Below are 27,883 nucleotides of genomic sequence, written 5' to 3'. Positions count from 1 at the left end.
TGGATAGACATATGGATTAAACTAGGTTTCTCTTAGTAATGCTTTGGATAGATAGATGGATGGATGGATAGCTGTTAGGGTTAGAAGTAGGGTATATTTGGTAATACAAATTTTTAGTAAAAAAACTAGTTTTACAAATTTTTAGTAAATGTAGGTCTTTTGTATCAATATAATAATGTTTAGTTGATAGCTTATAGGGTTTCACTAAGTCCTAAAATCAGGATAATAATGTTTTTGTTTATATTTTGTTTTTGCAGAAATCAAGGAGCCCCTGCATCATCCCCACCGTCATCCCCGTCACCGACCCCCTCCGACCTCGAGGTGAGACCAACCAAATTCCCATGTCGTTGATGTCGATGATGATGTAGATGATTTCATATATGTAGTAGAGTAGTAGATGAGTAGCTGTGACAATGTGATGAAGCTAGCTTGTTTTTTTAGAAAGTATCTGTGAGGCTACTCCCTGTTATATGCACTTTTGTTTCATTATTGATTTTGAAAAATGCCGACAAAATGGATGCATAGATGCATTTTGCAGAGAACACCTCCGAGTGGCCTATGTTTTGCCGGAGTGTTGATTAATTTCTGTTCTAGCAAATTTCAGGCACTCGATATGTCCTTTTTAGCAAAGGTCATGCCGGATTTTTTCATGATTTAGCATGGCTTTGCTAGAATGTATAAATATCGAGTGCCTTGGATTTGCCGGAAAGAGAATTAAACGACATTTTGGGTTGACTTGAAGTCTGTCGGGGCTCCATACATGCCAGTCAAAAAACCAGTGAGGGAGAGTGTCCACCATATATGAGAGAAGAAGAATGCCGACTGTTGTCGTGGGGGTCGCTTCTCCTTCTTCGCTTTGTGCTAGACCTTTGTTATGCACTAGGGGAAGGAGGAGTAGCGACCATCACCGACGATCGAAGAATCAGTGACGGAGAGTGTTCACCAATATGAGAGAAGAGGAATCCCGACTATTGTCGTGGGGGTCGCTTCTCCTTCTTCTCCTTGTGCTAGACCTTTGTTATGCACCAGGGGGAGGAGGAGTAGCGACCATCACCGACGGACGAAAAATCAATGACGGAGAGTGTCCACCATATATGAGAGAAGAAGAATCCCGACTATTGTCGTGAGGGGAGCTTCTTTTTCATTTGAAGGTGCTAGACATTTTGGTGTAATGCACTTTCAAATGAAATTAGGAGTTTCCATCACCGACGATCGCAAATGTCAAAGAGGAAGAATCCCGACAGACCGATAGTCAACCCGTGATGAATAATAATGATCTAATTTAGTTTTTGTAGTACATATATTGAATTTTAGAAGTTTAATCTTTGAATAATGAACATAGGAAATGTCTGACGATGACGATAGGATCCCTGAGTGCGACTAGGGTTGGTTATGACTATGATGATGATGAGTATGAGTTGTTATTATGATAACGAGTAGAAGTTGTTAGATGACTATGATGATGATGAGTATGACTTGTTATTATGATAACGAGTAGAAGTTGTTAGATGACTATGATGATGATGAGTATGACTTGTTATTATGATAACGAGTAGAAGTTGTTAGATGACTATTATGATGATGAGTATGACTTGTTATTATGATAACGATGATGAGTTATTATGATGATGATGATGATGCTGAGTTGTTATATGAGCATGATGAGTTATTATATATATATATGATTGGGTGAAATAAACGTGGATTAGATTCAAGTGGAGGCAACTTGGTGATCAAGTTTGGATTAGTAGTACTTTCGATCTGCACCATGTTGCCTCCACTTGAATCTAATCCACGTCTCTTTCACCCACTAATATAGTAACTCATCGTGATCATAAAATCATATGATAAGACAACTGTATAAGACATGTACAAATACAACGCCAATACGCAGAAGAAAACAAAATACAGGAAATATTAGTAGTAGCGCGGGGCGTGCAGATAGCAGCAACGTTGGTTTAGCGGAAGCGAGGGTTAGTAGCCATGCTACTGCTATGTATGGTTAGAAGTAGCGCTGGTAAACCGACACTACTGCTAAGGTTTAGTTGTAGCATCATAGTAGTAGCACGGCCACCCGCGCTACTACTAGCACTATTTCCAGCGCCACTACTAGGGTTTTCCCTAGTAGTGAACCCTCTTGCCTTCTTTTGGTGTAAGCATTTACTTTGTGTGTGTGCATTTACTGTTCATGTTGTTTGTGTGCGGCCTCCTTCTGATTCAATAAACCTTGGTTCTTAACTGAAAGAAATACTATCTGCTACTATACTACTTCACCCTTCCTCTTCAGGGAAGCCCAACAACTCTATAGAGAGTAGCACACCGCACTCATGCTGACTCAGAGCATGCAGCGACCGACATTGATGCCGAGCGATGTAACCGGACGAGAGGGTGGTGCTGACGGCCGCTCCCTCTCGGGCGTCATCGCTTCATTGCGGACATGGCATCCTGAGAAACCAGCTCCAGCCGCAGCGCCGCATTGAAGCAGGTAGACCAGCCCTTCGCATGGTCTGGCCACGACTATTTAAGCACGCGTCGGCTATGCACACATCTACACTACCTCCACTCCGAGTCCCTCCTCCTCCCCGAGCATCTTCAACTCTCGCGATGTCGAAGTCCTGGTTCTCCGCGCCGACAGTCGGAGGCGGCAGTAGTACTTCATCACGCAGATCATGGCGCCCGCCCTCGCTCGCCTGGCCCCTCAGCATCTACGACAGCCATCTCCTCTGGCAACGAGGAGGACCAGGCGTCGTCGCAGGAGCACCAGCCGCATCAGTAGCTACACCTTCTCGCGGAGGCAGCTTTGACGGACGAAGAATTCATCTGGTAGATGGAGCTCATGACGAAGCGATCGCTCCGTCAGATGGGCCCGACGCCACCGTCGCCGCCATGTATGGTTAAGGAGCCGCCACCCCGCCGTGCTAACTCATCAAGCTGGAGCCAGTGTCCCCTCTCCGTCGGGTGAAGGAGAAGCCCGCATCTCCCCACATAACCATGACGGCATCCTGATCAAATGCTACGTCAAGGGGGAGGAGCCGCCCCCGCCATGCAACCGCGGCGTCCAGATCGGCCGCGTGTGAAGGAGGAGCCCGTGTCCCCCCTCCCCGCCGCACAACCACTACGCCCATATCGATGGGCCTGCTCGCCGTCCCTCGGAAGTTCTTCAAGGACGAGCTACCACTCGCGTTCACCAAGGCGCGAGGCTGCATCCTCCACTACCTTGGAGGTGGCAGTGGCAACAGTCCCCCGGGTTCGAGGGCCTCGGGTTCGAGGGCCTCGTGTTCGAGGAGGAGCGGACGGCGAGGCAACAAGCACGCTACGAGCGGCGCAACGCCGCCTTCCGCTCCGCGTACGCCAAGTCGGACGCGGCGCCGGAATGGGCCCGCAATGACCCAGACCTGGCTGCCGCCTGGGCCCTCGACCGCTTCGTCACTATCGCGGAGATGGCCGCCTGGCGCCGCCGATGCCGCTTTGACAGTGAGCTCGCCTAGATCGGCGAGGAGTGGTCGCTTAGCGACACCTCCGGTAACAAGGGCAAAGCCACCGCTAGGGCTCCGCGCGCCGTCGACATTGGTTGTGGCATCCCTCTGCACTGCGCAGGAGGAAGCGGGGCGGCTCCTCTGCGAGCGCCAGGCTACGGCCGGACAAGGTTGCCGCAACCCACCGACGCCCTACCGCCGCTGGAGGGACGACGACGATGACGACAACACGGACAACGATGGCGGTGCGGCCGGGCACGGCGGCCATGCGTTATTTGAAATGTATACATATAGTTTTGAATAACCGGCTCCTGTATTTGTGTCCATAGACCGGTCTCGCCTTCCATAAACGAATACAGTATCGTTGAGATGCCCTAACCGTGAGACCAGGTCGTAGTATAATAAAAAAAATCCCTGTGAGTGTCTTCAGCACTCAAAGGAGAACTCCAAGCCACAGTGTTTCACCTTGTCATTGCGGAAAAAACCTACCTTTGACCTGCCAAATTACAGCAGCCATGTTCCTCTGCTGCCGCCGCCACCTCACCTTCTCACCGCCCACCGCCGTCCCCTCTCCCAGTGGACACCGCCCTCTCAAGCCAAGAACGCCCAGAGCCCCAATCCTAGCATCCAAGAACCCCCCACCACGGCCATGGCCACTGCCAAGGCGGCAATGGCGGTGGCGGTGCAGCAACACCGATGCCGTCCAACCGCCACCCCTCGTCGAGGCCAGTGTCTCCGGCGGCGGCGAGAAGAAGAGCTTCTGGGCGGCGGTGAGCCTCATCATCGGCACGGCGGTCGGGCCGGGCATGCTGGCGCTGCCGTCGGCCACCATCCGCTCCGGCCCGGTCCCCTCCACCGTGGCCATCCTGCTCTCCTGGGCCTACGTCGTGTCCTCCATCGTCCTCGTCGCCGAGCTCAGCTTCGCGGCCATGGAGAGCGGGGGCGTGAACGAGGTCAGCTTCACAGGACTTGCGTCGAGCACCTTGGGGGCAACCTTCGGCGGCGGCGTCGCCGTCGTCTACGCTGCGCTGAGCTTCTCCCTGATGGTCGCCTGCGTAGCCGGCATCGGCTCACTGGTCTCTCAGCTCTTCCCCGCGGTGAATCCGGTCTTGGCCAACGCGCTCTTCCCGTGCTTCGCCGGGGTGCTCATCGCGTTCTTCCCGTTCAAGGCTGTCGATGGCGTCAACCGCGTGCTCTGCGGCCTGATGCTCGTCTCGATCACGTCGCTTGTGGTGACAGGCGTCTCCGTCGGCCGGAGCAGCATGCTGAATTCGCTTGGCCACGCGTGCTGGAGCCCTGGTGCCATCTTGCCGGCCATTCCGGTCACCGTGCTCACGCTTGGGTTCCACGTGATCACGCCATTCATCTGCAAGATTGTAGGTGACTCGGTGTATGATGCACGCAGGGCTATTCTCATTGGGGGTGCTGTACCATTGGTCATGGTTTTGTCATGGAATGCGGTCATTCTGGGATTGGCAGGCGCGACCGGCAGTGCAAGGTTTGATGACCCTATTAAGCTTCTTCTCTCGGTGAATCCAGCAGCATTGGCTCCCGTTCGAGGCTTCGCGTTTGCTGCATTGGCGACGAGCTTGATAGGATATGCAGTCAGCTTTCCGAAGCAGTTGGAAGACACTTTGCAGTTGATTGTTAAGAGTTTTTCAATGAAGCAAGGAAGTGTGGAGTTGTCCAATGCTGGTGGTGATCATGGCAGGAACGAGGAGGTGGTTCTTACGTTGGCGGTACTGATAATTCCCATATTTATTGTATCATTCTTTTCAACAGCGTTTGCCAAGGCATTAGATTTTGCTGGGGTTTATGCAAACTGCTTCTTATTTGGGATCCTGCCTCCTGCAATGGCCTGGATTCATCGGTCAAGGAAAAAGAGGTAATGATCATTAGGCCATATTTCTTTTAAAGAATATATATATACTACTCCCTCTGTAAAGAAATATAAGAGCGTTTAGATCACTTAAGAGTACGTACTGTACATAGTTAGCAGCATTGGTAAAAAATATAAAATCCAAACCAACCACCAATGGTCATATATACATGCTCAAATAATGGAAACGAAGTATAGAGTACTTAAATATCTAATCAGGGTTCCTAACTTACGCTTAATGCCTTGGCTCATATCCGTCGGCATTGCTGAATGGGGACTAAGTAGCTTAATTAAGTCTTTTTCTTGTCAACAATTGTCTGATGTTCAACAGTTCCGTGTTTGCTTAACTGACTCAAATGGCTCCAGTTCTTATCAGTAAAGATAAATTGTCTATTGTTACTAGTTGTGACGCCCCCGATTTGACCGTACACTAATCATGCACGCAAATGTGTACGATCAAGATCAGGGACTCACGGAAAGATATCACAACACAACTCTACAACATAAATAAGTCATACAAGCATCATAATACAAGCCAGGGGCCTCGAGGGCTCGAATACAAGTGCTCGATCACAGACGAGTCAGCGGAAGCAACAATATCTGAGAACAGACATAAGTTAAACAAGTTTGCCTTAAGAAGGCTAGCACAAAAGTAGCAACGATCGAAAAGGCAAGGCCTCCTGCCTGGGACCTCCTAACTACTCCTCGAAGCCGAACTCCATGTAGAATCATCCTCGGGATCTCTAGCTCCTGGACTCCAGCATCTGGTTGCGACAACCAGGTATAGAAAGGGGAAAAGAGGGAGAAAAGCAACCGTGAGTACTCATCCAAAGTACTCGCAAGCAAGGAGCTACACTACATATGCATGGGTATATGTGTAAAGGACCATATCAGTGGACTGAACTGCAGAATGCCAGAATAAGAGGGGGATAGCTAATCCTGTCGAAGACTACGCTTCTGGCCATCTCCATCTTGCAGCATGTAGAAGAGAGTAGATTGAAGTCCTCCAAGTAGCATCGTATAGCATAATCCTACCCGGCGATCCCCTCCTCGTCGCCCTGTTAGAGAGCGATCACCGGGTTGTATCTGGCATTTGGAAGGGTGTGTTTTATTAACTATCCGGTTCTAGTTGTCATAAGGTCAAGGTACAACTCCGGGTCGTCCTTTTACCGAGGGACATGGCTATTCGAATAGATAAACTTCCCTGCAGGGGTGCACCACATAACCCAACACGCTCGATCCCATTTGGCCGGACACACTTTTCTGGGTCATGCCCGGCCTCGGAAGATCAACACGTCGCAGCCCCACCTAAGCACAACAGAGAGGTCAGCACGCCGGTCTAACCCTATGCGCGCAGGGGTCTGGGCCCATCGCCCTATGCACACCTGCACGTTGCGTACGCGGCCGGAAGCAGACCTAGCCTAGTGGCGTTCCAGTCCAATCCGGCGCGCGCCACTCAGTCGCTGACGTCACGAAGGCTTCGGCTGATACCACGACACCGGGATACCCATAACTACTCCCGCGTAGATGGTTAGTGCGTATAGACCAAATGGCCAGAGTCAGATCAAATACCAAGAACTCGTTAAGCGTGTTATGTCGAAGTAACCGCGGACGCCGTCCAGGGCCAGGCCCACCTCTCACCTAGGCGGTCTCAACCTGCCCTGTCGCTCCGCCACAAAGATCCACTTGCGGGTACTCCTACGAGCCGACCCGACTTTATTTACCACATATGTCATGTATAGAGTATATAAGTATATACCCGTGATCACCTCCCGAAGTGATCACGGCCCAGTAGTATAGCATGGCAGACGGACAAGAGTGTAGGGCCACTGATGGAACACTAGCATCCTATACTAAGCAGTAGGATAGCAGGTAAGGGTAACAACTGTAGCAACAATGACAGGCTATGCATCAGGATAGGATTAACGGAAAGCAGTAACATGCTACACTACTCTAATGCAAGCAGTATACAGAAGAATAGGCTATACCTGGTGATCAGGGGGGGCTTGCCTGGTTGCTCTGGCAAGGAGGGGGTCGTCGTCGACGTAGTCGATCACAGGGGCAGCATCGGTCTCGGGGTCTACCGGAGAGAAGAGGGGGAAGAAACAGTAAATATAAAGCAAACATAGCATCACAAAGCATAACGTGGTAATACGACGTGTCGGGTGTGACCTAACGCATGTCTACACGAATAGGTGAAGGGGGAAATTCAACCGGGAATGTTTTCCCGGTTCCGGACCTATGCTAGACAGATGACCGGAGGGGAAAGTTCCATGTTCAGCATACTAGAGGCATGTGACAAATGAACGGACCGCGTATTCGGATTCGTTGGATTTTTCTGAGCAACTTTCATATAGAAAACATTTTCATCCGAGCTACGGATTATTTTATATGATTTTTGAAAGATTTAACAATATTCTGGAATTATTTATATTAACAGAAAAGGAATATGACGTCAGCATTGCGTGGGGATGACGTCAGCACTCAACAGACTCGCTGACCAGGGTCAAACCGGGCCTGTGGGTCCAGTGGGACCCACATGTCAGCCTCTGTTAGTCTAACAGTAATTTAAACTAAACTAAGAGTCTAATTAGAGGGGTGGGCCCCATATGTCAGTGAGTGTTTAGGCTAGTATAGTTACTTGTTTTATAAAAACGTTTATTAAACTAATTATCAGAGTGGGGGCCCACATGTCTGTGACAGAAGCCGGCCCAGTCAGCGTTGACCTCGGTCAACTGGTCAAAGTGGGGCACCTGGGCCCACCAGTCAGTGGCTGGGGCCTGCCCAGTCAGCAGTTGACTAAAGTCAACAGGGGTCAGCGGGCCCACTGGGGGCCACAGTCAGCGACTAGGGGGGGCCCTAGGCGGTGCCACGTAGGCGGGGCGCCGGAGAGAGCTCCGGCGAGCCTCTCCCGCAGCGGCTCATCGCCGGAGACGGCCGGAAAAATGCTACAGGGCACGGGAGTAGGTGCGGCTAGGCGCGTTCGATCGGGCGTTCGACGCCGCATCCACCTACGGTGGCGGCGCGGCCCGTAATAGGCTAGAACGACGACGGCGAGAGGCGGGGCGGTTGCCGGAGTTCGGCCACTTTCTGGTTTGGCGCTACGGGGCACCAAAACATGCGCGCTTTGCGGCTACAGCTAGCTGGCGATGCGGCGCGTCCGATGGAGCAAGCAGCAGGGGCGGGGATGGCCGGAGTGGCACCGGCGACAAGCCGTGGCGGCGGTGAGCTACGGGCCTCGTCGGGGACGGTGCTACGGTGCGCGCGCGGGTGAAATAAACAGCTAGGCGTGGTCTACGCAGTGCGACGAGGCCAATGAGCAGCAGCGCGCGTCCAAATGGTCGCCGGAACGACGCCGGCGACGTGCTATGCGGTGGCGAGCTCGGGCAAGTCGAGGACGGCGGCCAAAGGGAGTAAACGGCAACGGAAGAGGGCTAGGAGGGATAAGAGGCTCACATTGAGCCTGCAGGTGTGCGAGAGTGAGCTCGGGGGAGGCTCGAGGCGGCGATCGACGGCGGCCGTGCGGGGAAGACGAGCTCGGAGAGGTCGTTGCAGTGGCTCCAAGCTTCAACGGAGAGGCGGAGGTGATGTAGTCGAGGGCAGCGACGGCGTACGACACGGCGAAGTGGCGATTGGGGCACGGTGGCCGCGGGATCGAGCGGAGGGCGGCGACGGGGGCGCTCGGGCAGTGGGGAGAAAGGGCGAGCGCGAGCGAGGGAGAGAGGGGAGGAGGGGGATCTGATGTGGGTTAGGGTTTGGGCGAGAGAGAGAGAGAGCGTCGGGGGCTGATCTCATCCACCCGCGCCGCAGCAGTGCGCGGGGGCGAGTGCCCCGCGGCCATGGAGGCTCGGCCTTCTCCTGTTGCAGGAGGAGGACGAAAGGCTGAGGTAGGTGGGCTGGGCTGGCACTGTTGGCTAGCTGGGCCGGTTGGTCCAGCGTGTGTGTGGGGGGTTCCTTTTTCTTCTGTTTTGTTTTGTTTTTTTTTACTCTTTATTTATTCTTTTCTATTTCGGCTAATTGTTTGGGCACCAAATGAGTTTTGTAAAATATGAGAGCTGGCCCACAAATCACAGCACAATATATTCTACCACCAAAAACTAGTTTGGGGTAAATATCATTTCATAATTCTTTTGTATTAATAAAGAGGTTATTAAATAATATTTTCAGCCACTGTTTGAGGCTGTTTAAGTCACTTAACAAATTTCATTAATGTTGTTTACAATTTTATCATAGCCTCTGATTTAACTACTATTTATTGAACATTTTAGTCTTAATATTTGAAAACTTTTATTGTTTGCTTGATTTTGAATTTTGAATTATAATCGGTTTCGAACTAACACCAGATTAATAACAGCAATCATGGTGACGTGGCATCGTTAACAGAGGTTTACTGTAGCTTAATTATCCGGGCGCCACACTAGTTCCCTTTTATACTTCAAGTTTCGAGACTTTCTGCTTTGTCCCATCCTTGTTTCCACAGGAAAATCCTGATAACTGCTGTGTTCCTTCTGCATTAATTAGATGAGTTTAGCATGTTTTCTAGCAACATTCGTGTATAAAGTTGAAGAGTGGCTGGTTCTATAACTTGCAAACAAAGTATGAATACTCTGGAACTGTTGAGTTTCCACACAGCCACAGTTACTTCTTTTCATGATATAGCTTTATATGTTCAACTCAACATAGAGTAAATAGGTCTGCAGCTCTTTGAATGTCAAGACGACCATCAAAATTTGTTGTAATGTAGAAACTTCTGGCTATATTATCTGAGCTTGCATTCAGTATATGTGATTTGGAAAGATAAAGTTACGGAGATAGTAAAAGTATAAGGCTGTAAATAGGGAAATTGTCTGAATGTCTGTGCCCAGACCCTCCAGCTTGACCAACAAACAATGTAGTTCAACACTGCTACACTTTTTGTCTGAAACTATGCTGCCCCTTTAAAATTTTCTACAGGACATTTATTACTACTCAGATTAGCCTGACAACAAGACATCTCAGTTTCTTGCATAATGCAATCACACACTTCTACAGCCCTTTCATCTACCTCTTTTCTGGATACGAACATGTCATTCTACTAAACAGACGCTGTATAGTTTGTGGAACCACTAACGATTTATCAGTTTCAGTTAGGCAATCGTTTGTCTTTATTCGTTCTGCAGTCAAACTGTCAATTTTTTGCCTCCAGCTTTCAGAGCACACGATGGCCTTTTTGTCATTACGTGTGTGAGTAGTATCATGTATAATATACTAATTTATGTGATAGCGGTCATTTTATGTGCAAGAAATATTTAATCTTGTGAAGGATGATATAATTTATTATATAAAAACTTCAAAAGAGTAGGTTAGCATCAATATTTCGAGTATCTAAACTGTAAACTTTCATTTTGTTCAACATTTTTGGTTTGCTTCTTCACCCTCCAGGTCACCTGGTTCATGTGAAGACATTTTGCCTGGTGGGAATGCTGCTCTCTTGGTACTTTTCATCATTGCGGTCATCCTAGCATTCCGGCATTAAAAGGTAAGCATATGAGGTACACATTTGTTTTCTTATCATACAGCTCATGAGTGCTGAGCAAGTCACAATTATAATTCTTCAGAGTTTGACTAACTGAAGTTTCTGTTTCATAATTTCCGTGGGTGTGCAAATTAAAATCGTGAAGTTATTATTGTAACTGTCTGCAGAACTAACCAGAGTAATCAAAAGACTTCTTCCAGTAAAATTAGTGGGAAAATGTTATCAAACGTGTGCAGTAAAAATAAAATAGTAAATTCAATATTGTTGAGCTTGGATGGTAAAATTCCCACTTACCGAATTATCCACAAGCCAGAGAAACTTTTTTTTTACGGATTCTCTTGTGACTCCTTGCCGCCAAGGCTACTTCGTGCAGTGTTTAGAGCAACATTCGGCCAGACCAATTTTTTAGGAACCCTTGTGTCTGATGTTCTTTCTTACCACTGGAGTTTTTCTGACAACTTTGATTTATTTAGGACTTAAAAGGTCACCAGCTATGTTATTTGTACTGGTGCTTACTATAGCAGTAAACTGAGTGTCTTTATATATGTCTATTACATCAAGTACATACTCAGTACATCTCTGTAATGTTGATCCAGGCCTAACCATCATTCCGTTAAATGTGCGAAAGAAGTCTGTTTTGGGAGAGAAATTAACCATCTTGTAGTTGATTGGTGCTTGAAAGCTCAACTATATTGTCCTCACCATTAATGGGTTTATTTTTATTATGCAACTATTATTTGAAATAAAAATGGTGCTGTATCACCAAACTTTTGTCGATAAACTAACCATTTTGGCCATGTTGATGAAATTTTGGTAGGGTGAAATCATGATCATAGTTTTATACATACTAATAAGGGTATTTGATGTTAGATTTATGACAACAAATCCGTGTAGAAACATATTGAAATGAAATTAGCACATGGAAAAATACCTCACCAAGCTTGCACTACATTTTTTGACATTTCATCGATGTTTAACTATATGAAAGCTTCATTGATGTTTAAGCGTAAAGGAATCTCAGTAAAGCCTAGCCTGATTGACTCTCATGTGCCTTAAACGTGTAAAGCCTTGCTGCTCAGGCCCTGACACTTCGCTCATCGGTCGTCTGTCTTGTGTCCTGGTGACCTTTGAGTCAGCAATGTCGCCATCCTGAGCTCAAGCTGGCCTGTGGGCTGTGGCCATGTTATAGAAGCATAATAGTAGGGAATATTTGCTACACCTGTTAGGTCGGGCGGCTGCCCTACCCCGCTCTATATGTGTCCCTCCACCACTGTTGATGGGTTTGGATGGCCAGAAAGCTTCGTAGCTACTACCTCTGTTTCTAAATATAAGACTTATTTTAGTTCAATTTAAACTGCAAAAATGTGTTATATTTAGGAACAGAGGGTGTATTTTTATGCATTGACCCAGGTCTAAACTCATGGTGCAGTAGTTTTTCTTGTGCAACATAAGACCATTTTGTGTAGATAAAAAGGCTATGCCTGCAAATATGCTTGGTAAGGGTCTACTTTTTAAATGATTATTTAGTTTAAAAAATTCCAGATAAGCTTGTCTGCATTTTGGCTCCTGGGGAAGTATTGAACAATTCTGAGGCCACATTCTAATTAGCTAGTTTGCTCAAGTGTGCTGTATCCGTAATCATGAATTAAATGTGCTAGTCCTTTGATATGGTTGTTGCCTAACCCAAAACCGGCATGCTGGCTTATCTTATGTCTTGTTCTAGGTGACTGACTACCCTTATCTCTGTTTCCGACCCTACTGGACCTCGTTGAGCTGCACATGGATGAGTGGTGCAATTTCACTTTGGTCAAGGAATGGTGGTGCGCCATGGCTAATATCAATGACAATGGTGGTGCCGTGGTGCTGTTAGGAAGGGGCTTGTTTCCCTCATGCTTGTTTCGTGGGAGGTGTGGAATGAACGCAATGCGAGAGTTTATAGGAGCATTTCATCTAAGCCAAGTGTAAAAATTGGTAACATTACGGAGGAGGCCATACTATGGGTTGTAGCGGGCGCCAAGCCTTCGTGTTGGATCATGCCACTAGAGTAATACTTTGTGGGTCGTCACCTGTTAATGTAGAACTCTTCTTCTTAATTAATGAATAGGGCAAACCTTTCGCCCTCGTCTGAAGAAAAAAAAAACTGCTGGCAATGCTCCATATACATTATTTTTATTCAGATTTTACAGTATCACCTCTTGATTTTAGGATCCAGATGTTCTGAGTTTCTGCATTATTTCCTGTAGGACGACTTGCACTGGGCACAGGTAGCTTGTGAAAATCATAGGTTCTGACTTGTGAAGGTGAACGGAATCTGAGCAGTGGAGCTGTGGAGGGAGGCATTCGTAAACTGCAGTTATCATATATACCACTAACCATATCACAATACTACACACATATAGGAATAAACAGTAAGACAGAACGGCAACACGTCAAACTGACGGGGGACCTAAACTATAGAACATCACCTTCATAACCACACCGGAGAAGATCAAGACCCAAGCTATGGCGCTTGTGATTTCTAGCTGCCATGGATGGAGGGAGAAATAGTAGCCTGATCATCCCCTACCGCAAAAGGCAAGGGTGCCCAAATGAAGAGATGACAATAGAAGCTCAAACGAAGAGATGATCAATTGCCTTTATTTTTTGGTAGTATAAGCTGAGATGTCGTGTGCTACAACCACATAAGGATGTTTGCGCGCTTTATTAATTTTCATATTAGATATTTTCCTCATACAATGGACAAGTATTCAAAGATAAATTGACAATTAAGATGAACATACAAAACTACAGGATACTTTTGTTTTACCGTTGGTAATCCTATTGTTTTATTCACAAAACACAGCCAAGAGTTTTTCTTTTAATCAAAACTAGCTGGTTACAATTTTCAAAGCATTCCAGAGACCTTTAAAAAAAATATTCAGATGAAACGGTAAGAACAATTTAGTCAATGAAGATGCCCGCACTGTTTGGCTCATGCCGAAGATGTACAGCCACCGGCGGAGCTAGGGAGAAAGTTCGGCGGGGGGGGGGGGGGGGGGGGGGCAAATGATTAAACATGCAAACATGAGTAGGCCAAATACTAAATTTATCCTCATCAAAACCCTCTAACAAAAATTCATTCACACTTTTTGCAAGGCTGGGGAGAGGGGGGAGGGGGGCACAACCCCCCAAGAGCACACATAGTTGTATAACATACTCTTTTCAGTTGTTGCTGCGTAAAAGAAGTGTGATCACAGCTGGGAATCTACAGAGAGCAATTGCAAATGACAGATCAGGGTCAATCACCATGGGGATTTTGATAAAACTCAGGGCTAGTTTGGTAGCAAGGTGAACAAAACAAGGGCAGAAACCCCCGTCGGGGGATTTTTCTCGGGTAGATGAGATCCCCTTTCACCACCTGGGAGATTTCCCTAACTCATTTGGTGGCTAGATTACGGGGCGCCATGATCCAGGCTGCTAGGTGGAGGTCGAGTGCGGAAGAGAAGCAGCGGCCTGGATTTCCTGCCCGACCCCTTGGGTCGTGCATTACTCTCCCGGGGAAGCGACGTGGATCGGGCCAGAAAGCCTCCAGGGGGCGAGTAGCCAAATGGCGCATTAAGTTTTTCACGGACTGATTTGCCGCGTGGGCCATGAGCCGGATACCGGGGGGGATCCCCGGTAACCAAATGAGGCCTCAGTGATGTTGTTGATGGGCTCCCGATGGCAGAGCTGGCGGCAGTTGCAACATGGTTCCTCTGGTGGCAGCGCCGTCAGCTGGTAAAAGGCCCTGTGATCCAAACTCTGGAGAAAACATCGATGCCCATAAAAGTTATTGTGAGCTGATCAGATCCCGGATGAATTAGCCAGAGAATCCTTTAGCTCGAAATCTTCTAGTTCTTGGGATGTTGTGATCCCTGATTTTATTTCGCATCTTTTTGTATACGATATGACATGTGGGAAATAAAGTCTAGTTACTGTAAAAAAACTGGAAGTGGAGTTGCAAATTTACAAAGAGGCAACCTTGTCTGTTCATAAAAAAAATAATTGGTCCGTTGCCTGCCACTGTCAGTATCATATAGTATAACCCTTTGACAAGATCGAGATGCCAGGTAAGCAGCACCGGGACCCGCAGCCCAGCGAGGAGAGGCACCCAGCAGTGGCCCCAGCTGACAGCGAGTGGACGAGGTCAAGGCAGATCCCGCCGGCCGCCCCCAACTGCCTCCACGCCGAAGTCGTCGCCCGCCCCTCCCCCCGAAACAAAATCTCTTCCAGAATCGGAGGGGAAAGTATCTGCGAGTTTCGCCCTCGCGCGGGCGGCCGGCGGCGGCGGAGATGGGCTGCTGCAGCAGCCGGAGCTCGGACTCGCCGGCCAGCCGCGTCACGCGCTGGCGCTCCACCGGGATCGTCGCCCTCCGGGACGCCAAACTGAAGGTTGTTATCTGCCCCCCCCCCCCCCCCCCCCCCCTTTCCTGTAAATTGGCATTTTGGGGGGCGTCCGCCGTACCAGCGTCCCTGAATTTCGGATGCTTATACGTTGAGAGTACGAGCGACGATGTTTTTCTGAGCGATGGTACATCGCCGTTTGATTAACTGGTTGAGTATCTACGGAGGATTCCTATCCTAGGTGGAAGGAAAGCGCAATTTTGCCGATATAAAAGTTAAAAGTATGCCATCCTATGTGGTGGTGCACTAAAACTTGGAACTGTGTTGCTTTTCTTTTCTCTGAAATAACTTTTTAGCCGATGACACGATAAACCTGGCACCTTTAATCGCTGGTTTCGTCATCATTATAATGAGAGAAATGCAACCTTAGGAAGATTATCATACTTGCCACTCCAAAATTAAGCATTCTAGGAACTCTAGAGTACTGGTAAAGGCGTGCCTAAAAGTGTTTACGAATAACTGTCATCCTTTCGACACCTTGATGTGTACCGATGTTACTGCTGCAAGCCTGCAACGATGTACTTCCCAGTTAACATTTTTTAAAATCAAAAGGCTATCTGACAGCTTCATTGATAGATGATGAGAAAAATACAAAGTTACAAACTGCGGGTAAGCACTAGTTGTTTCACCCAGCCACACAGAGGCCCCAATTGTGTTGGCAGGTGTCGTGCCCTGACCAACAGCCAGGCGTTTGCCTCGTCTTTTTTATTTTTAATTCTCAGAAACCACATTGATGGAAGCTTCTTTTGCTTGAATCACACGCCTGCTTCTCTGCTCGAAACGTCCCAAACTACAAGCATTAACAGGACCGAGAGCGCTTACCGCCAGTTGAATTTAGCTCATCAGTTAGGGAGGCAAACCTCCAGGATACCAGGTAATTTGCCCTGAAGGAGTGAAGCCGTCATAGCAGCACTAGCTTGTCCCATAACTGCCACACCAATTGATTTCTAGCACACAGGTGGGTAAACAGTTTTCGGATGCATAGATGGCATATATAGGTGCTGGGCTATTGGCTTGCTAGCAGCCAGTCTGCTGTCAGTATCCAATTTTCTAACCACACATGAAGACGCCACTCTGCTGATGCCCAGACCTTCGAAATCTCAGCCTCGCATTAAGCCTAGGAAATGAATTTTGTATGCCGAAGATGACGAGTAGTGCCCGCATGTGCTATCCGTGAAGTGTGAACTTCCAACAGAAAGTGGTATCGGTGGTGTCTGTGTCGAGCGCTACCTTCTGTACCGCTGTCCATGGCCTTCTGAAATCCAGCAAGGAGCCAGAAGACACACAGCTCCTCAGGTCAGCAGCACAAGGGCTATTTGTCCAGGTGTCATGGACGGTTCTTTTTTTTTCGGCATTGACTGGGCAAATAGGTATGAGTGGCACTCGTAAGCTTTTGGTGTTTTTTCTCTCTCCTTTTTGGGTGTGTGTGTGTGCGGGGGTGCTTGATATCGCTACTGGTTCACTAAATGAAATTCATATGGTGCTTACTCAGTTGTTTGTCCTTGTATAAATATTTCCTATCAGATAGTTCTCATATTTCAAATATTTAGCATATAAGTGAACTTAGCATGTCTACATGAAAAAGGGTGCCTTTCTGCACTTCTTACTGTAACATTGCACTTATCTTCCAGAGTTACTTAATATCATTCCATGCAGGTGGTACCACATGAAGTTCTGCAAGTGGGAAATTCCCTTAGAACTCTGGATTTGACAAATAACAAAATAGGTAATCAGAATTTTCAAGTAGTTATCTCCATTCAGAGAAAGAAACTGGTTGGAAGTTATATGCACATTTATTTATCACTTCACAGTGTGAGCCTACTTGCTACAATTGGACCCTTTATTTTCTTGCATTTATTTTTCTACCAGTTTGTGGACACAATTTATCCAAAACCTGTGCTGGGCAAGATTACTTTAGCATCTTACTTGGGCTGAATTCGCTGTTCTGAATAAGCTGTCTTGCCTGAAACTGCATAAGCTGTTTTCACATCTTTGATGTTTGTATAATTGTATTTCTCTTGAGCAATGACAATTCTTTCTTTTTATTTTGCAGTTGAGGTTCCCCAGGAAGTTGGTACCATTGTGAATATGCAAAGACTGGTAAGCATTCTTAGTAAAAATCGTCTTGGATTTTTTAGAGATGTGTAGTTGCAAGCAACGGTTCTTCCATTTGTTCATTCTCAGTAATTGCGGCTTGATAGTGATGTTTTCTCCTCTCCTGTAGGTTTTGGCTGGTAATTTGATTGAAAACATTCCAGCTAATATTGGATACCTGCGGAACCTTAAAATCCTCACGCTTGACAGAAATAGGATCACTGTCTTGCCTGAAGAATGTTAGTTCATACATCTTATCTATACTTTTGTAAGAATTGAAGTGAAACAAGCAAAGTATTACCATAGGTTTATTATTTTATTATTACATTACAAAGGTGGCCTAGGCTCTAGTCTAAAACCTTGCCCTAACAAGGAGTTAGTACAGAGTTATGACTTTCATAACATTATTCTACTAGCTTTGTTTCCATTTTCTCACATGATCTTTCTTTCCATTCAGTGGGTTCTCTATCAAATCTTCAGCAGCTTACAGTTTCTCAGAATTCTTTACTGTGCCTACCTAAAAGTGTTGGAGATTTGTGCAATGTAAGTTTTTTATTTGGTTCAATATGCCAAACTTAGCTTATCTCTGCAAAAGACTTGTTTTCAAGCACAAAAGGAATGTCTAATTGCCGAAAACCATAAAGATGCAGTCAGTATTGGTTTTTGTTTCACAACAGGAGTATTCTTTGTTTTCTGTTTTGTCAAAATAAGTTAATTTTATGAAATTGATTCAGTCTGCATTCCATCATTTTGTGTCACCATTAAATATTCGAAAGCTAATTTTTTGTAATGGTCAATGCCCTAGTGTTATCCTTTTTGGTATTGTGGAGCTATGTGGTGTTGTTGTCAATAGCTTACCATCATTTTGTGTTTGACTATGCAGATGCTGCTACTCAATGTATCTGATAACAAACTAAATGCCCTTCCCGAATCAATAGGAGGCTGCAAGTCCCTGGAAGAATTGCAGGCTAATGGTAAAACCCGCTTGTTTCTGCAATACTACTAGTCCTATATAATTTGAGTTTCCTGTTCTCCGCTTTTTGCTTGCACTAGTAATCGTGGCCAGGCAAGGTACGTTCCGACTAATAAATAGCACAAGAAACATGGAAATGGTACAGCTTCCATAATTTGTCAATACGTGATATAAGAAACATAAAGATGATACAATTTTGATAATTGTCCATACAAAATCAACAATGTACATCTGTACCTAGTAATTTCAACACTTTGATATACAAAGAAGAAAAATATAGAACCGGAGAAGGCAAGGCACCAGTCACAGCAGAGAAATCAATACTAAATCGACATTTGGCACAGAGATCATCGACATTACCTTCGACATTTGGCGCAGAGATCATCAATATTACCTTCTCAGAGCCTGAAAGTGGTATGGATCAGCTCGACTAGCTGTGCTCTGGATGAATGAAGGAACCAGTTAATCAACTTAAGATTTGCTTACTATCATTATTGTCATGTTAATGGATGTATGTTTTTGGTGATCTTTTCTTTCATGAAATTAAGGACTTGTACCATTTATATAAATGAGATGTCTAGAAATGTAAATTTTGATTTACTAACGATTACCATGCTGTGAATGTTATCTTGCCTTCTCGTCTACAACTGTTCAGTACTTTAAATGTCGATTTAGTAATGATTACTTTGCTATGAATGTTATCTTGCCTTAGCGTCTACAAATATCCAGAAGTTTAAATGTTGATTTAGTAGTGTAATTTGCTAGTCTGCAAATAATTTACGGTTGTCAAATCACCACCTCTTAGGATAATGCTATTCGGCTTTATGTGTTGACCAAAGCTACCTATGGCTAACCTTCATGCTAAATAATATTCAGGAAATGCAATCGAAGATGTGCCTTCATCAATTTGCAACCTTGCTTGCCTCAAATCTCTATCATTGAATGGAAACAAAATTCGTCAGGTATGTGCCAGTGAATTTATTTGGCATCTTTGACTATCTTGTGCACTTTATGTACATATTGTCCATGCCATTATGAAACAAGAAGCAATTAAGGAGCTATCCATCCTCAAACTCCTTTTTTGGCTGCAGCTTCCCCCAAACTTGCTGAAGGATTGCAAGGCTCTTCAGAACTTGTCACTGCACAGCAACCCAATCTCGATGGACCAGTTTCAGCAAGTTAGTGACATGAGGGCACCACAGATTCCTGCAACTGAATCAACACTATTTTAATTTTAATTTTAATCCTAATTCTCTTTCTCATCTGTTGCAGATGGATGGATTCGGGGAATTTGAAGCACGCAGAAGGAAGAAGTTTGACAAGCAGATTGATTCAAATGTGATGATGGGCTCCACAGCCCTGGATGAAGGCATTGATTTACGCTAGTTTTGCGGCAAAATTCGAGTGAACTTATTTTTTTCCTCATTAGCCAGAAGTAATTGTAATCTTTGTATATATCAGTCTCCCCACAATCTGATTCGGTAAAGAAATCAATAAATACAAAACATAGAAAAATGAGTAGACTGTCTCTTTCATGTGCATCTACAGTCGTTGGCTATCAGCATATTATGTACTCTCCAGTCTAAGCCTACACCATCTTATTTCTATTGGCTGAGCACTTTCGGTGGCAGCAAGATTTGTGTGCAATCCTATGCCGGTGAAGAAAAACATTTGTCTTCCTATCGATGGCCTTTGAAGTCTGGTCTACTATCTTCCTGAATGGGCAAGGAGACAGTAGTGCTGATTGCAAATGATCTACTCTCTATCTCTCTTAAGATCCGAGAGACGAAAATAGAGCAGCACATGAGATTGCTAAGTTTAGTTTCAGTTTTAAATCTGTTGGTTTGTTATTCGGGTATGTCCCGCCATGCGACTTCCTGTAATGCGGATGATTATATGAATACTTCATATCCTATATATGGCGGGGTTGAAAGGTGTTTGGTGCCGCCTCTGATGTTTGATTATGCCCTTTTGTTGCTAGGGCAGTTAATTAGGAGCTCACAATATATAGGCAGCCCACCACTGGAGCTCGTGGAGCTCGACACGTAAGGGCTGGAGACGTTCCTCAAGTAGCCCAACAAGCAAAAGATTTTGGTGCCGTCTTTCCACACGTGACTAAAGCAGGAGGAATCTGTCTGTTATGTCGTTGCTTATGACTCCTTCACATCTGGGAAGAGAGGGCAGAGGCAAGGAGGAGGAGGACGAAGAAGAAGAAGAGGGTTTTGCTACCATGGAAGAGGAGAGGGCCTTTCCCAGTGACTTGTCAGGTTTCGAGTTCTTCATGATCATGCTCTCCAATTCCTTGAAGAAACTGGTACGGATTTACATACACACCCTAGTCGCACAATTATTAGATTTATTTACGTTTTGGGGTTCTACACCGTGATGTTTGGTCACTGAACCCCGGGTTTGGTTGGTTCAACACTTCGACTTCCACCGCTGCTTAAGGTGCTCATCCACGTCGCAGAGGATGCCGGACAAGTTCGCCAAGGTGCTCGCCGGACGTGAGCCCCGGGAAGTGAAGCTGCGGGAGGCCGGCAGCGGGCGCCACAGCCTGTGTGACGTGAAGGTGGTGCTGGACGCCGACGGCCACATGTACCTAGGGCGCGGCTGGGAGCAGTTCGCCCGCGCGCACGACCTGCGGCTCGGCTACATCCTCCTGTTCAGCTTCGACGGCGACGCCGTGCTCACCGTCAAGGTGTTCGACGTGAGCATGTGCCGCAGGCACTACCAGCGCGACGACGATGCCAGTACGCGCGTCTTCTTGCTCTCCTCCGTCCCCCGTCTCGCTTCGCAACGATTGGTAAGCAAAAATTGAAGAGAACTCTGTTGCATCTGGCCAGGCAGCGGGAGCAGCAATGACGGCAGCGGCTCGGCGGAGACGGAGGTCGACGAGGCTCCGACGTCGCAGTTCACGGTCAGGCTGAGCGGCTGCCACTTCCTGGAGAAGCAGCAGCAGTATCTGGTGAGAGCTAGCATTCGGGCTGGATCATTACCCGTCACGCATCCTTAATTATGTGCTAGTACTTCCTCTCCCTCCGTTCCAAATTACTCGTCATGGTTTTACTTCAAATTTAAACTAAAACCACGACGAATAATTTGAAACGAAGGGAGTAGCAACTAATTTCGGGCCGGATCATTTGGGTGCAGAACGTGCCGCTGGAGTTCCATGAGGCGCACGGGTACGCGGAGAGGAGCAAGGTGGTGCTGCGGATGAGCGGCAAGTCGTGGCCGGTGACCCTGAAGCACACCAACCGGGCGGGCGGCAAGACCCGGTCGTCCTTCAGGTACGGGTGGCACCAGTTCCTGGTGGACAACCGCCTCACCGTCGGCGACACCTGCTTCTTCCGCGCGCTCCGCGGCGGCGAGGACCACGAGCTCAAGGTGCAGGTCCGCAAGCTGGACGGCTCCTTCGTGGACTGATCGGTGCTGGCGATCAACTGTATCAGCCGTACGTGTCGGCGTGCTCATCACCGGCATGGCACTACTTTTTCCAGTAGTTGTTTGAAGCTTTCGGTTCGTATGTTCTGAATCCTGGATCAGTGCCTTCTGATGCTAGTAGCAGCAGAGTAACTAGAGAATAAGCCGCCTGACTCTGTGCCCCCTCGTGTGCAAAAATGACGAGATTGTTCGCCTAATTTCTTGCCTGAAATTGTCATCTTTGTGCTACAAGGATAAGAATTTCAGTTTCACGTTTGCACATGCATGGCTTGCTTTGCCTACACAAGGACCTCATGCTCTAAACTGAGGCCATCTTACTCTTACGATATGGGTTTACAAGAGATGGAGAATAATCTGAATTTCGTCGTGCAACGAAGAAGAAGAAGAAACCGGCCTCCTCGCTAGCTCACATCCGCATTCAAATCAGGAATCAGGATCCACTTCCTGTGAAGTGAACTGACGCAAACATGAGATGAGGACGGCGACACGACGGCGCCACTTTCAGTAAAGAGAAGAGATATGGCTACGGCCAGCTCCTACCTCGCTCGGTCCCTCACGCTTGATCTGATGCATCAACCTGCATGCAATGCGTTGTCGACCCGCCACGGACCCTCACGGGCTGCATGAATCCTTCTCCTTTTCTGTTTTGTTATTACTACCAAATTACCACTGCTTGATACTTGAATCAGCGGGAGGATTATTTTTGGTGCTCCCCAGGCTCAAAGGAAATATTCAGATGGCACTGCAGCCGTAAAAACAGCACTATGACATGTGTCAGTCAGGCGAGTTTACCCCGCAACAAGAAAGACAGGTGTCAGTACTAAGGTGATTTTACCACCGTGTAAAAAATAAATCTATTCGTCTTCTCCAACTCGATCACACATATGTCACAATGCTAGTTGCCTCCAACACTAGATGACATCACATTAAGATCCAACAATAGATGCCAACACATAAAGAATACCATCCTGGTATGCATAATGAAAAGAGCCATATGTGGTAAATGGTTCTGTTTTGTCAAATAGGATTCTCATCCTTCACCGTGACAAACACCTTTTGGGTTTTTCTTTTCTGAATTTCTTCTTTGTTCGATGCGGCGCTCCTGTACATTATTTTAAAATGTTCACGAATTTAAATAAACTTCACAAATTCTTAAATTGTTCATGAACATGAAAATTATATTCATGAATTCTAAAAACTGTGAGTTCTAGAAGAAACATGAATATTTTTAAATGGCTAAAATTTTCACGGATTAAAAATTGTTCACCAATATGTTTTTTCTTGAATTTTAAAATGTTCAGAAATTAGAATAAATGTCTACGAATTGAAATATGTTCCCCAATTAAAATCATAAATTTGGAGACCTCACCTGCAACTGTCTGATCTGGTCATGTGTCCCACATGATAGTGTTAAAATCGACACGCCGCGGTCTATGTATCGCTATGCGCATACTCCGCTGGTGAGTTTTTTCTTGGCTGATTTATCAACCGACTCTTTATTTTGGTCATTTTTCTATTAAAATGATTTCAATTTTTTTTAATAAAATAGATTTACGGTCAAATGTGCATGTCAACACCCCATGCGTATTGTTGATGATCCTTGTTTGGTTTTCAGCCGAATTATCTTATTTCATCCGGTTATTCTATTTAATACTTTGAATGTTTTCTAAAAATAGGCAGGATTTTTTTTCATTTCGAAAAATAATCACCAGTTTTAAGAAACATTCATGAATTGAAATAATCTTTGTTAATTTAATTATTGTTCATGAATATGAAAAATATATTCATGAGTTGTGAAAAATGCTCACGAGTTTTAAAATTGGTGAAAATAATAAAAAATGTTCATGGGTTATAAGCGTTTGTGAATTTCAAAATTGTTCATGGATACAAAAAAAATATTCATGAATTTAATTATTTAACAAATTAGATAAATTGTCATCAATTCAAGTATGTCCCAAAATTTTGGAAAATATTCAGAAATTTGAGAATATCTTTTCCTGAAATAAGTAAATAAAAAATGAAAAATAAAAGAAAAATGAAAAATAACGATGGAGAAAAAGAAAGAAACCGGTAGAAGAAAAAGAAGAAACAAAATGAAACCTTCCCAAAACCAGAAAGATAGTCCTATGGCTAGCTCAATAGCAAAAGTGGGGTTCCCCGGTTGCCCGACCGACTATGCAGTATGCGCGGGTTTTTTTTTGTTGCCATAAATAATAGGGCGCTGCTACACGTCCGCCGGCCGATGTTTACATATTATCCGCCGCCTTGATGGGCGTTGGATGCCCGAGCTGATAGCCGTCCGATGTAGTGTCCGCGCCCCGCATACGCCCATTGTTACTTCCTGCAACAAACGCTCTGTTGCAGAAACAAGACTGCATGCCCACTCATTACTTCCCGCAACAAACGCTTTGGTGCAGAAACAAGACCGCATGCCCACTCGTTACTTCCCGCAACAAACGCTATGTTTCAGAAACAAGACCGCATGCCCACTCGTTACTTCCCGCAACAAACACTCTGTTGCGGAAACAAGGCCGCATGCCACTCGTTACTTCCCGCAACAAATGCTCTATTGCAGAAACAAGAGAAATAGCAGGGAGCACCACCATCGCCACTTCGGCAAGAAAATGGGAGAAGGGATCTCTGAACCGTACCTGCTTGAGTAGTCGCCGGCCACCGCCGATCCTGAGCCAGTCCTCGACGCCACCGCGTTGGATAAGCCCCGATTGCCCAACGCCTTGCGCCGCCGCGTCCGCCGCCCTCCCAAATTCAGCCGCTCACACTCCCAGCCACACAAGCCCACGCTGCTGCGGGATGAAACCCCCTTCTGTTATCCAGTTGTAGGAATGGTTGTCCTGAAACAAGAGGTGAGTTGCAGGAATGGCTTGTTGGGGAACGTAGTAATTTCAAAAAAATTCCTACGCACACGCAAGATCATGATGATGCATAGCAACGAGAGGGGAGAGTGTGTCCACGTACCCTCGTAGACCGAAAGCGGAAGCGTTAGCACAACGCGGTTGATGTAGTCGTACGTCTTCACGATCCGACCGATCAAGTACCGAACGCACGGCACCTCCGAGTTCTGCACACGTTCAACTCGATGACGTCCCTCGAACTCCGATCCAGCCGAGCTTTGAGGGAGAGTTCCGCCAGCACGACGGCGTGGTGACGATGATGATGTTCTACCGATGCAGGGCTTCGCCTAAGCACCGCTACGATATAATCGAGGTGGATTATGATGGAGGGGGGCACCGCACACGGCTAAGAGATCAAGAGATCAATTGTTGTGTCTCCAAGGGGTGCCCCCTCCCCGTATATAAAGGAGTGGAGGAGGGGGAGGGTCGGCCCTCTCTATGGCGCGCCCTAGGAGGAGTCCTACTCCCACCGGGAGTAGGATTTCCCCCCCCCCCCCTTCCAAGTAGTAGGAGTAGGAGTCAAGGAAAGGGGAAAGAGAAGAGAAGGAAGGAGGGGGCGCAACCCCTCCCCCTTAGTCCAATTCGGACTAGGCCTTGGGGGCGCGCGCAGCCTCTCCTCTCTCTTTCCCCTGTAGCCCAATAAGGCCCATATACTCCCCGGCGAATTCCCATAACTCTCCGGTACTCCGAAAAATACCCGAATCACTTGGAACCTTTCCGATGTCCGAATATAGTCGTCCAATATATCAATCTTTACGTCTCGACCATTTCGAGACTCCTCGTCATGTCCCCAATCTCATCCGGGACTCCGAACTATCTTCGGTACATCAAATCACATAAACTCATAATATAACCGTCATCGAACTTTAAGCGTGCGGACCCTATGGGTTCGAGAACTATGTAGACATGACTGAGACACGTCTTCGGTCAATAACCAATAGCGGAACCTGGATGCTCATATTGGCTCCCACATATTCTACGAAGATCTTTGTCGGTCAGACCGCATAGCAACATACGTTGTTCCTTTTGTCATCGGTATGTTACTTGCCCGAGATTCGATCGTCGGTATCTCAATACCTAGTTCAATCTCGTTATCGGCAAGTCTCTTTACTCATTCCGTAATACATCATCCCGCAACTAACTCATTAGTTGCAATGCTTTCAAGGCTTATAGTGATGTGCATTACCGAGTGGGCCTAGAGATACCTCTCCGACAATCGGAGTGACAAATCCTAATCTCGAAATACGCCAACCCAACAAGTACATTCGGAGACACCTATAGAGCACCTTTATAATCACCCAGTTACGTTGTGACGTTTGGTAGCACACAAAGTGTTCCTCTGGTAAACGGGAGTTGCATAATCTCATAGTCATAGGAACATGTATAAGTCATGAAGAAAGCAATAGCAGAATACTAAACGATCGTGTGCTAAGCTAACGGAATGGGTCAAGTCAATCACATCATTCTCCTAATGATGTGATCCCGTTAATCAAATGACAACTCATGTCTATGGCTAGGAAACATAACCATCTTTGATCAACGAGCTAGTCAAGTAGAGGCATACTAGTGACACTATGTTTGTCTATGTATTCACACATGTATTATGTTTCCGGTTAATACAATTCTAGCATGAATAATAAACATTCATCATGATATAAGGAAATAAATAATAACTTTATTATTGCCTCTAGGGAATATTTCCTTCATGGCTGTCTTGAAACAAGAGGTGAGTTGCAGGAAACAGACACGCCTCTAGCGGAAACGGGAGTGCTCTCGACCATCTGATAAAACATAGATCAGATGGCCGCGGAGCCGGCGGACAGGCGCGCGCGATCGACCGGTAGAAGGTAAGCTTTACCCTAAATAATAACCTTTGAAAGAAAAAGTAGAATTAGTTTCATAAGTAAAAACGGCGCGGTAAAACATACGTTTAGAGCATCTCCAGCTGCGCCCCAACAGGCCCTCCCCAGGCGAATTTTTAGCGCCGGCAGGCGAAAATCGGCCCAGTTGCGCCCCTAGGAGTCAGTTTTTCGCCGGATTGGGCCGAAATAATAGCCGGCACGCCTGAGCCGAACCCGGCGCGCTGGGGGCACCTGGGGGCGCCGGCACAAGCGAAAAGGGGCGTGGGCCCGCTCCGTCGGCGAGAGGAGGGTTTTTTCCCGCCGTTTCTTCCCGCTTTCCCTCCCATTCTCTCCACTCCTCCCGCCATTCTCCTCCTCCCTCCCCTCCCAGCCGGCCGCCATGCCGCCGAATTAGTACGTGATCCCCCGCGTCACGACGGCTGCAACCGACGCCATCACTCAGCCAAAGCAGAGGAAGCCGAGGGCGCCGCCGTCCAAGCCCCCGGGCATGTCCAACACCGACTGGAGGGCTGAAGTTCAGCGCCGGGAGGCTGTCACCATCGACCGGTGGAACAGGGCCAATGCCAAGAAGGCTCGGGACAGCGCGGCTCGTGGCTGCGATGGCGGCGAAGCAGGCAGAGGCGGCTCGCGTGATGATGAACCCGTCCGGCGACCACGGCCCGTACGCGCCCTGGAGCCAGCAAAGCGTCGGTTCTCCGGCCGGTTTCTCAACGTCGCCGCAACCCTGGGGCTGCACGCCGTCGCCGGGCTACGCCGATGGTGACGCGCATGGCGGGTTCAACCCCAACATCACCTTTCCCCATGGTCACCTGGCACGCCCTTGTTGGAAATATGCCCTAGAGGCAATAATAAATGGTTATTATTATGTTTCCTTATTCATGATAATTGTCTATTGTTCATGCTATAATTGTGTTATCCGGAAATCGTAATACATGTGTGAATACATAGACCACAACGTGTCCCTAGTAAGCCTCTAGTTGACTAGCTCGTTGATCAACAGATAGTCATGGTTTCCTGACTATGGACATTGGATGTCATTGATAACGGGATCACATCATTAGGAGAATGATGTGATGGACAAGACCCAATCCTAAGCATAGCACAAAAGATCGTGTAGTTCGTTTGCTAGAGCTTTTCCATGTCAAGTATCATTTCCTTAGACCATGAGATCGTGCAACTCCCGGATGCCGTAGGAGTGCTTTGGGTGTGCCAAACGTCACAACGTAACTGGGTGACTATAAAGGTGCACTACGGGTATCTCCGAAAGTGTCTGTTGGGTTGGCACGGATCGAGACTGGGATTTGTCACT

General features: G+C 46.8%; 3 protein-coding genes across 5 annotated transcripts; all 3 read left to right on the top strand.

Annotated features, from left to right (window-relative positions):
• Positions 1-3,901: 3,901 nt before the first annotated feature.
• LOC123098282 (tyrosine-specific transport protein 2) lies at positions 3,902-13,570 on the top strand. Of its 2 annotated transcripts, none has more exons than XM_044520235.1 (3): positions 3,902-5,361; positions 10,777-10,873; positions 13,114-13,570. In XM_044520235.1, the coding sequence occupies exons 1-2, from the start codon at positions 3,992-3,994 to the stop codon at positions 10,868-10,870; spliced, it is 1,464 nt and encodes a 487-aa protein (XP_044376170.1). In that variant the 5' UTR covers positions 3,902-3,991; the 3' UTR covers positions 10,871-10,873; positions 13,114-13,570. The 2 variants fall into 2 exon arrangements, with proteins under 2 accessions (XP_044376170.1, XP_044376169.1); XM_044520234.1 differs by lacking the exon at positions 13,114-13,570 and adding an exon at positions 12,594-13,046 and having other exon boundaries at positions 3,905-5,361.
• A 1,427-nt stretch (positions 13,571-14,997) lies between these two features.
• Positions 14,998-19,900, top strand: LOC123098280 (plant intracellular Ras-group-related LRR protein 7). 2 transcript variants are annotated; one of them, XM_044520233.1, is made up of 9 exons: positions 14,998-15,280; positions 16,949-17,018; positions 17,346-17,392; positions 17,517-17,526; positions 17,844-17,929; positions 18,270-18,360; positions 19,236-19,321; positions 19,451-19,537; positions 19,632-19,900. In XM_044520233.1, exons 1-9 carry the CDS (start codon positions 15,182-15,184, stop codon positions 19,743-19,745), a joined length of 690 nt encoding a protein of 229 aa, XP_044376168.1. In that variant the 5' UTR covers positions 14,998-15,181; the 3' UTR covers positions 19,746-19,900. The 2 variants fall into 2 exon arrangements, with proteins under 2 accessions (XP_044376168.1, XP_044376167.1); XM_044520232.1 differs by having other exon boundaries at positions 14,999-15,280; positions 17,517-17,625.
• A 257-nt stretch (positions 19,901-20,157) lies between these two features.
• On the top strand, positions 20,158-22,010 carry LOC123098279 (B3 domain-containing protein Os03g0212300). Its single transcript, XM_044520231.1, has 4 exons — positions 20,158-20,673; positions 20,827-21,109; positions 21,203-21,324; positions 21,510-22,010. Exons 1-4 carry the CDS (start codon positions 20,500-20,502, stop codon positions 21,780-21,782), a joined length of 852 nt encoding a protein of 283 aa, XP_044376166.1. The 5' UTR covers positions 20,158-20,499; the 3' UTR covers positions 21,783-22,010.
• Positions 22,011-27,883: the final 5,873 nt, after the last annotated feature.

Source organism: Triticum aestivum, chromosome 4D (assembly GCF_018294505.1).
Source record: "Triticum aestivum cultivar Chinese Spring chromosome 4D, IWGSC CS RefSeq v2.1, whole genome shotgun sequence".
Taxonomy (NCBI): Eukaryota; Viridiplantae; Streptophyta; class Magnoliopsida; order Poales; family Poaceae; genus Triticum; species Triticum aestivum.
The sequence above is the reverse complement of the archived record's forward strand: the minus strand, read 5'-3'. Positions and strand labels throughout refer to the sequence as shown.

What these genes read in the sequence shown, in the direction of transcription:
- LOC123098282 (XM_044520235.1), top strand. Translation starts at nt 3,992, where the DNA reads ATGTTCCTCTGCTGCCGCCGCCACCTCACCTTCTCACCGCCCACCGCC. An exon ending in CATCGGTCAAGGAAAAAGAG is followed by an intron (nt 5,362 to 10,776) that starts GTAATGATCATT and finishes TTCACCCTCCAG; the next exon opens with GTCACCTGGTTCATGTGAAG.
- LOC123098280 (XM_044520232.1), top strand. Translation starts at nt 15,182, where the DNA reads ATGGGCTGCTGCAGCAGCCGGAGCTCGGACTCGCCGGCCAGCCGCGTC. An exon ending in GGAAGAATTGCAGGCTAATG is followed by an intron (nt 18,361 to 19,235) that starts GTAAAACCCGCT and finishes AATAATATTCAG; the next exon opens with GAAATGCAATCGAAGATGTG. An exon ending in CGATGGACCAGTTTCAGCAA is followed by an intron (nt 19,538 to 19,631) that starts GTTAGTGACATG and finishes CATCTGTTGCAG; the next exon opens with ATGGATGGATTCGGGGAATT.
- LOC123098279 (XM_044520231.1), top strand. Translation starts at nt 20,500, where the DNA reads ATGTCGTTGCTTATGACTCCTTCACATCTGGGAAGAGAGGGCAGAGGC. An exon ending in CCAATTCCTTGAAGAAACTG is followed by an intron (nt 20,674 to 20,826) that starts GTACGGATTTAC and finishes TCCACGTCGCAG; the next exon opens with AGGATGCCGGACAAGTTCGC. An exon ending in AGAAGCAGCAGCAGTATCTG is followed by an intron (nt 21,325 to 21,509) that starts GTGAGAGCTAGC and finishes ATTTGGGTGCAG; the next exon opens with AACGTGCCGCTGGAGTTCCA.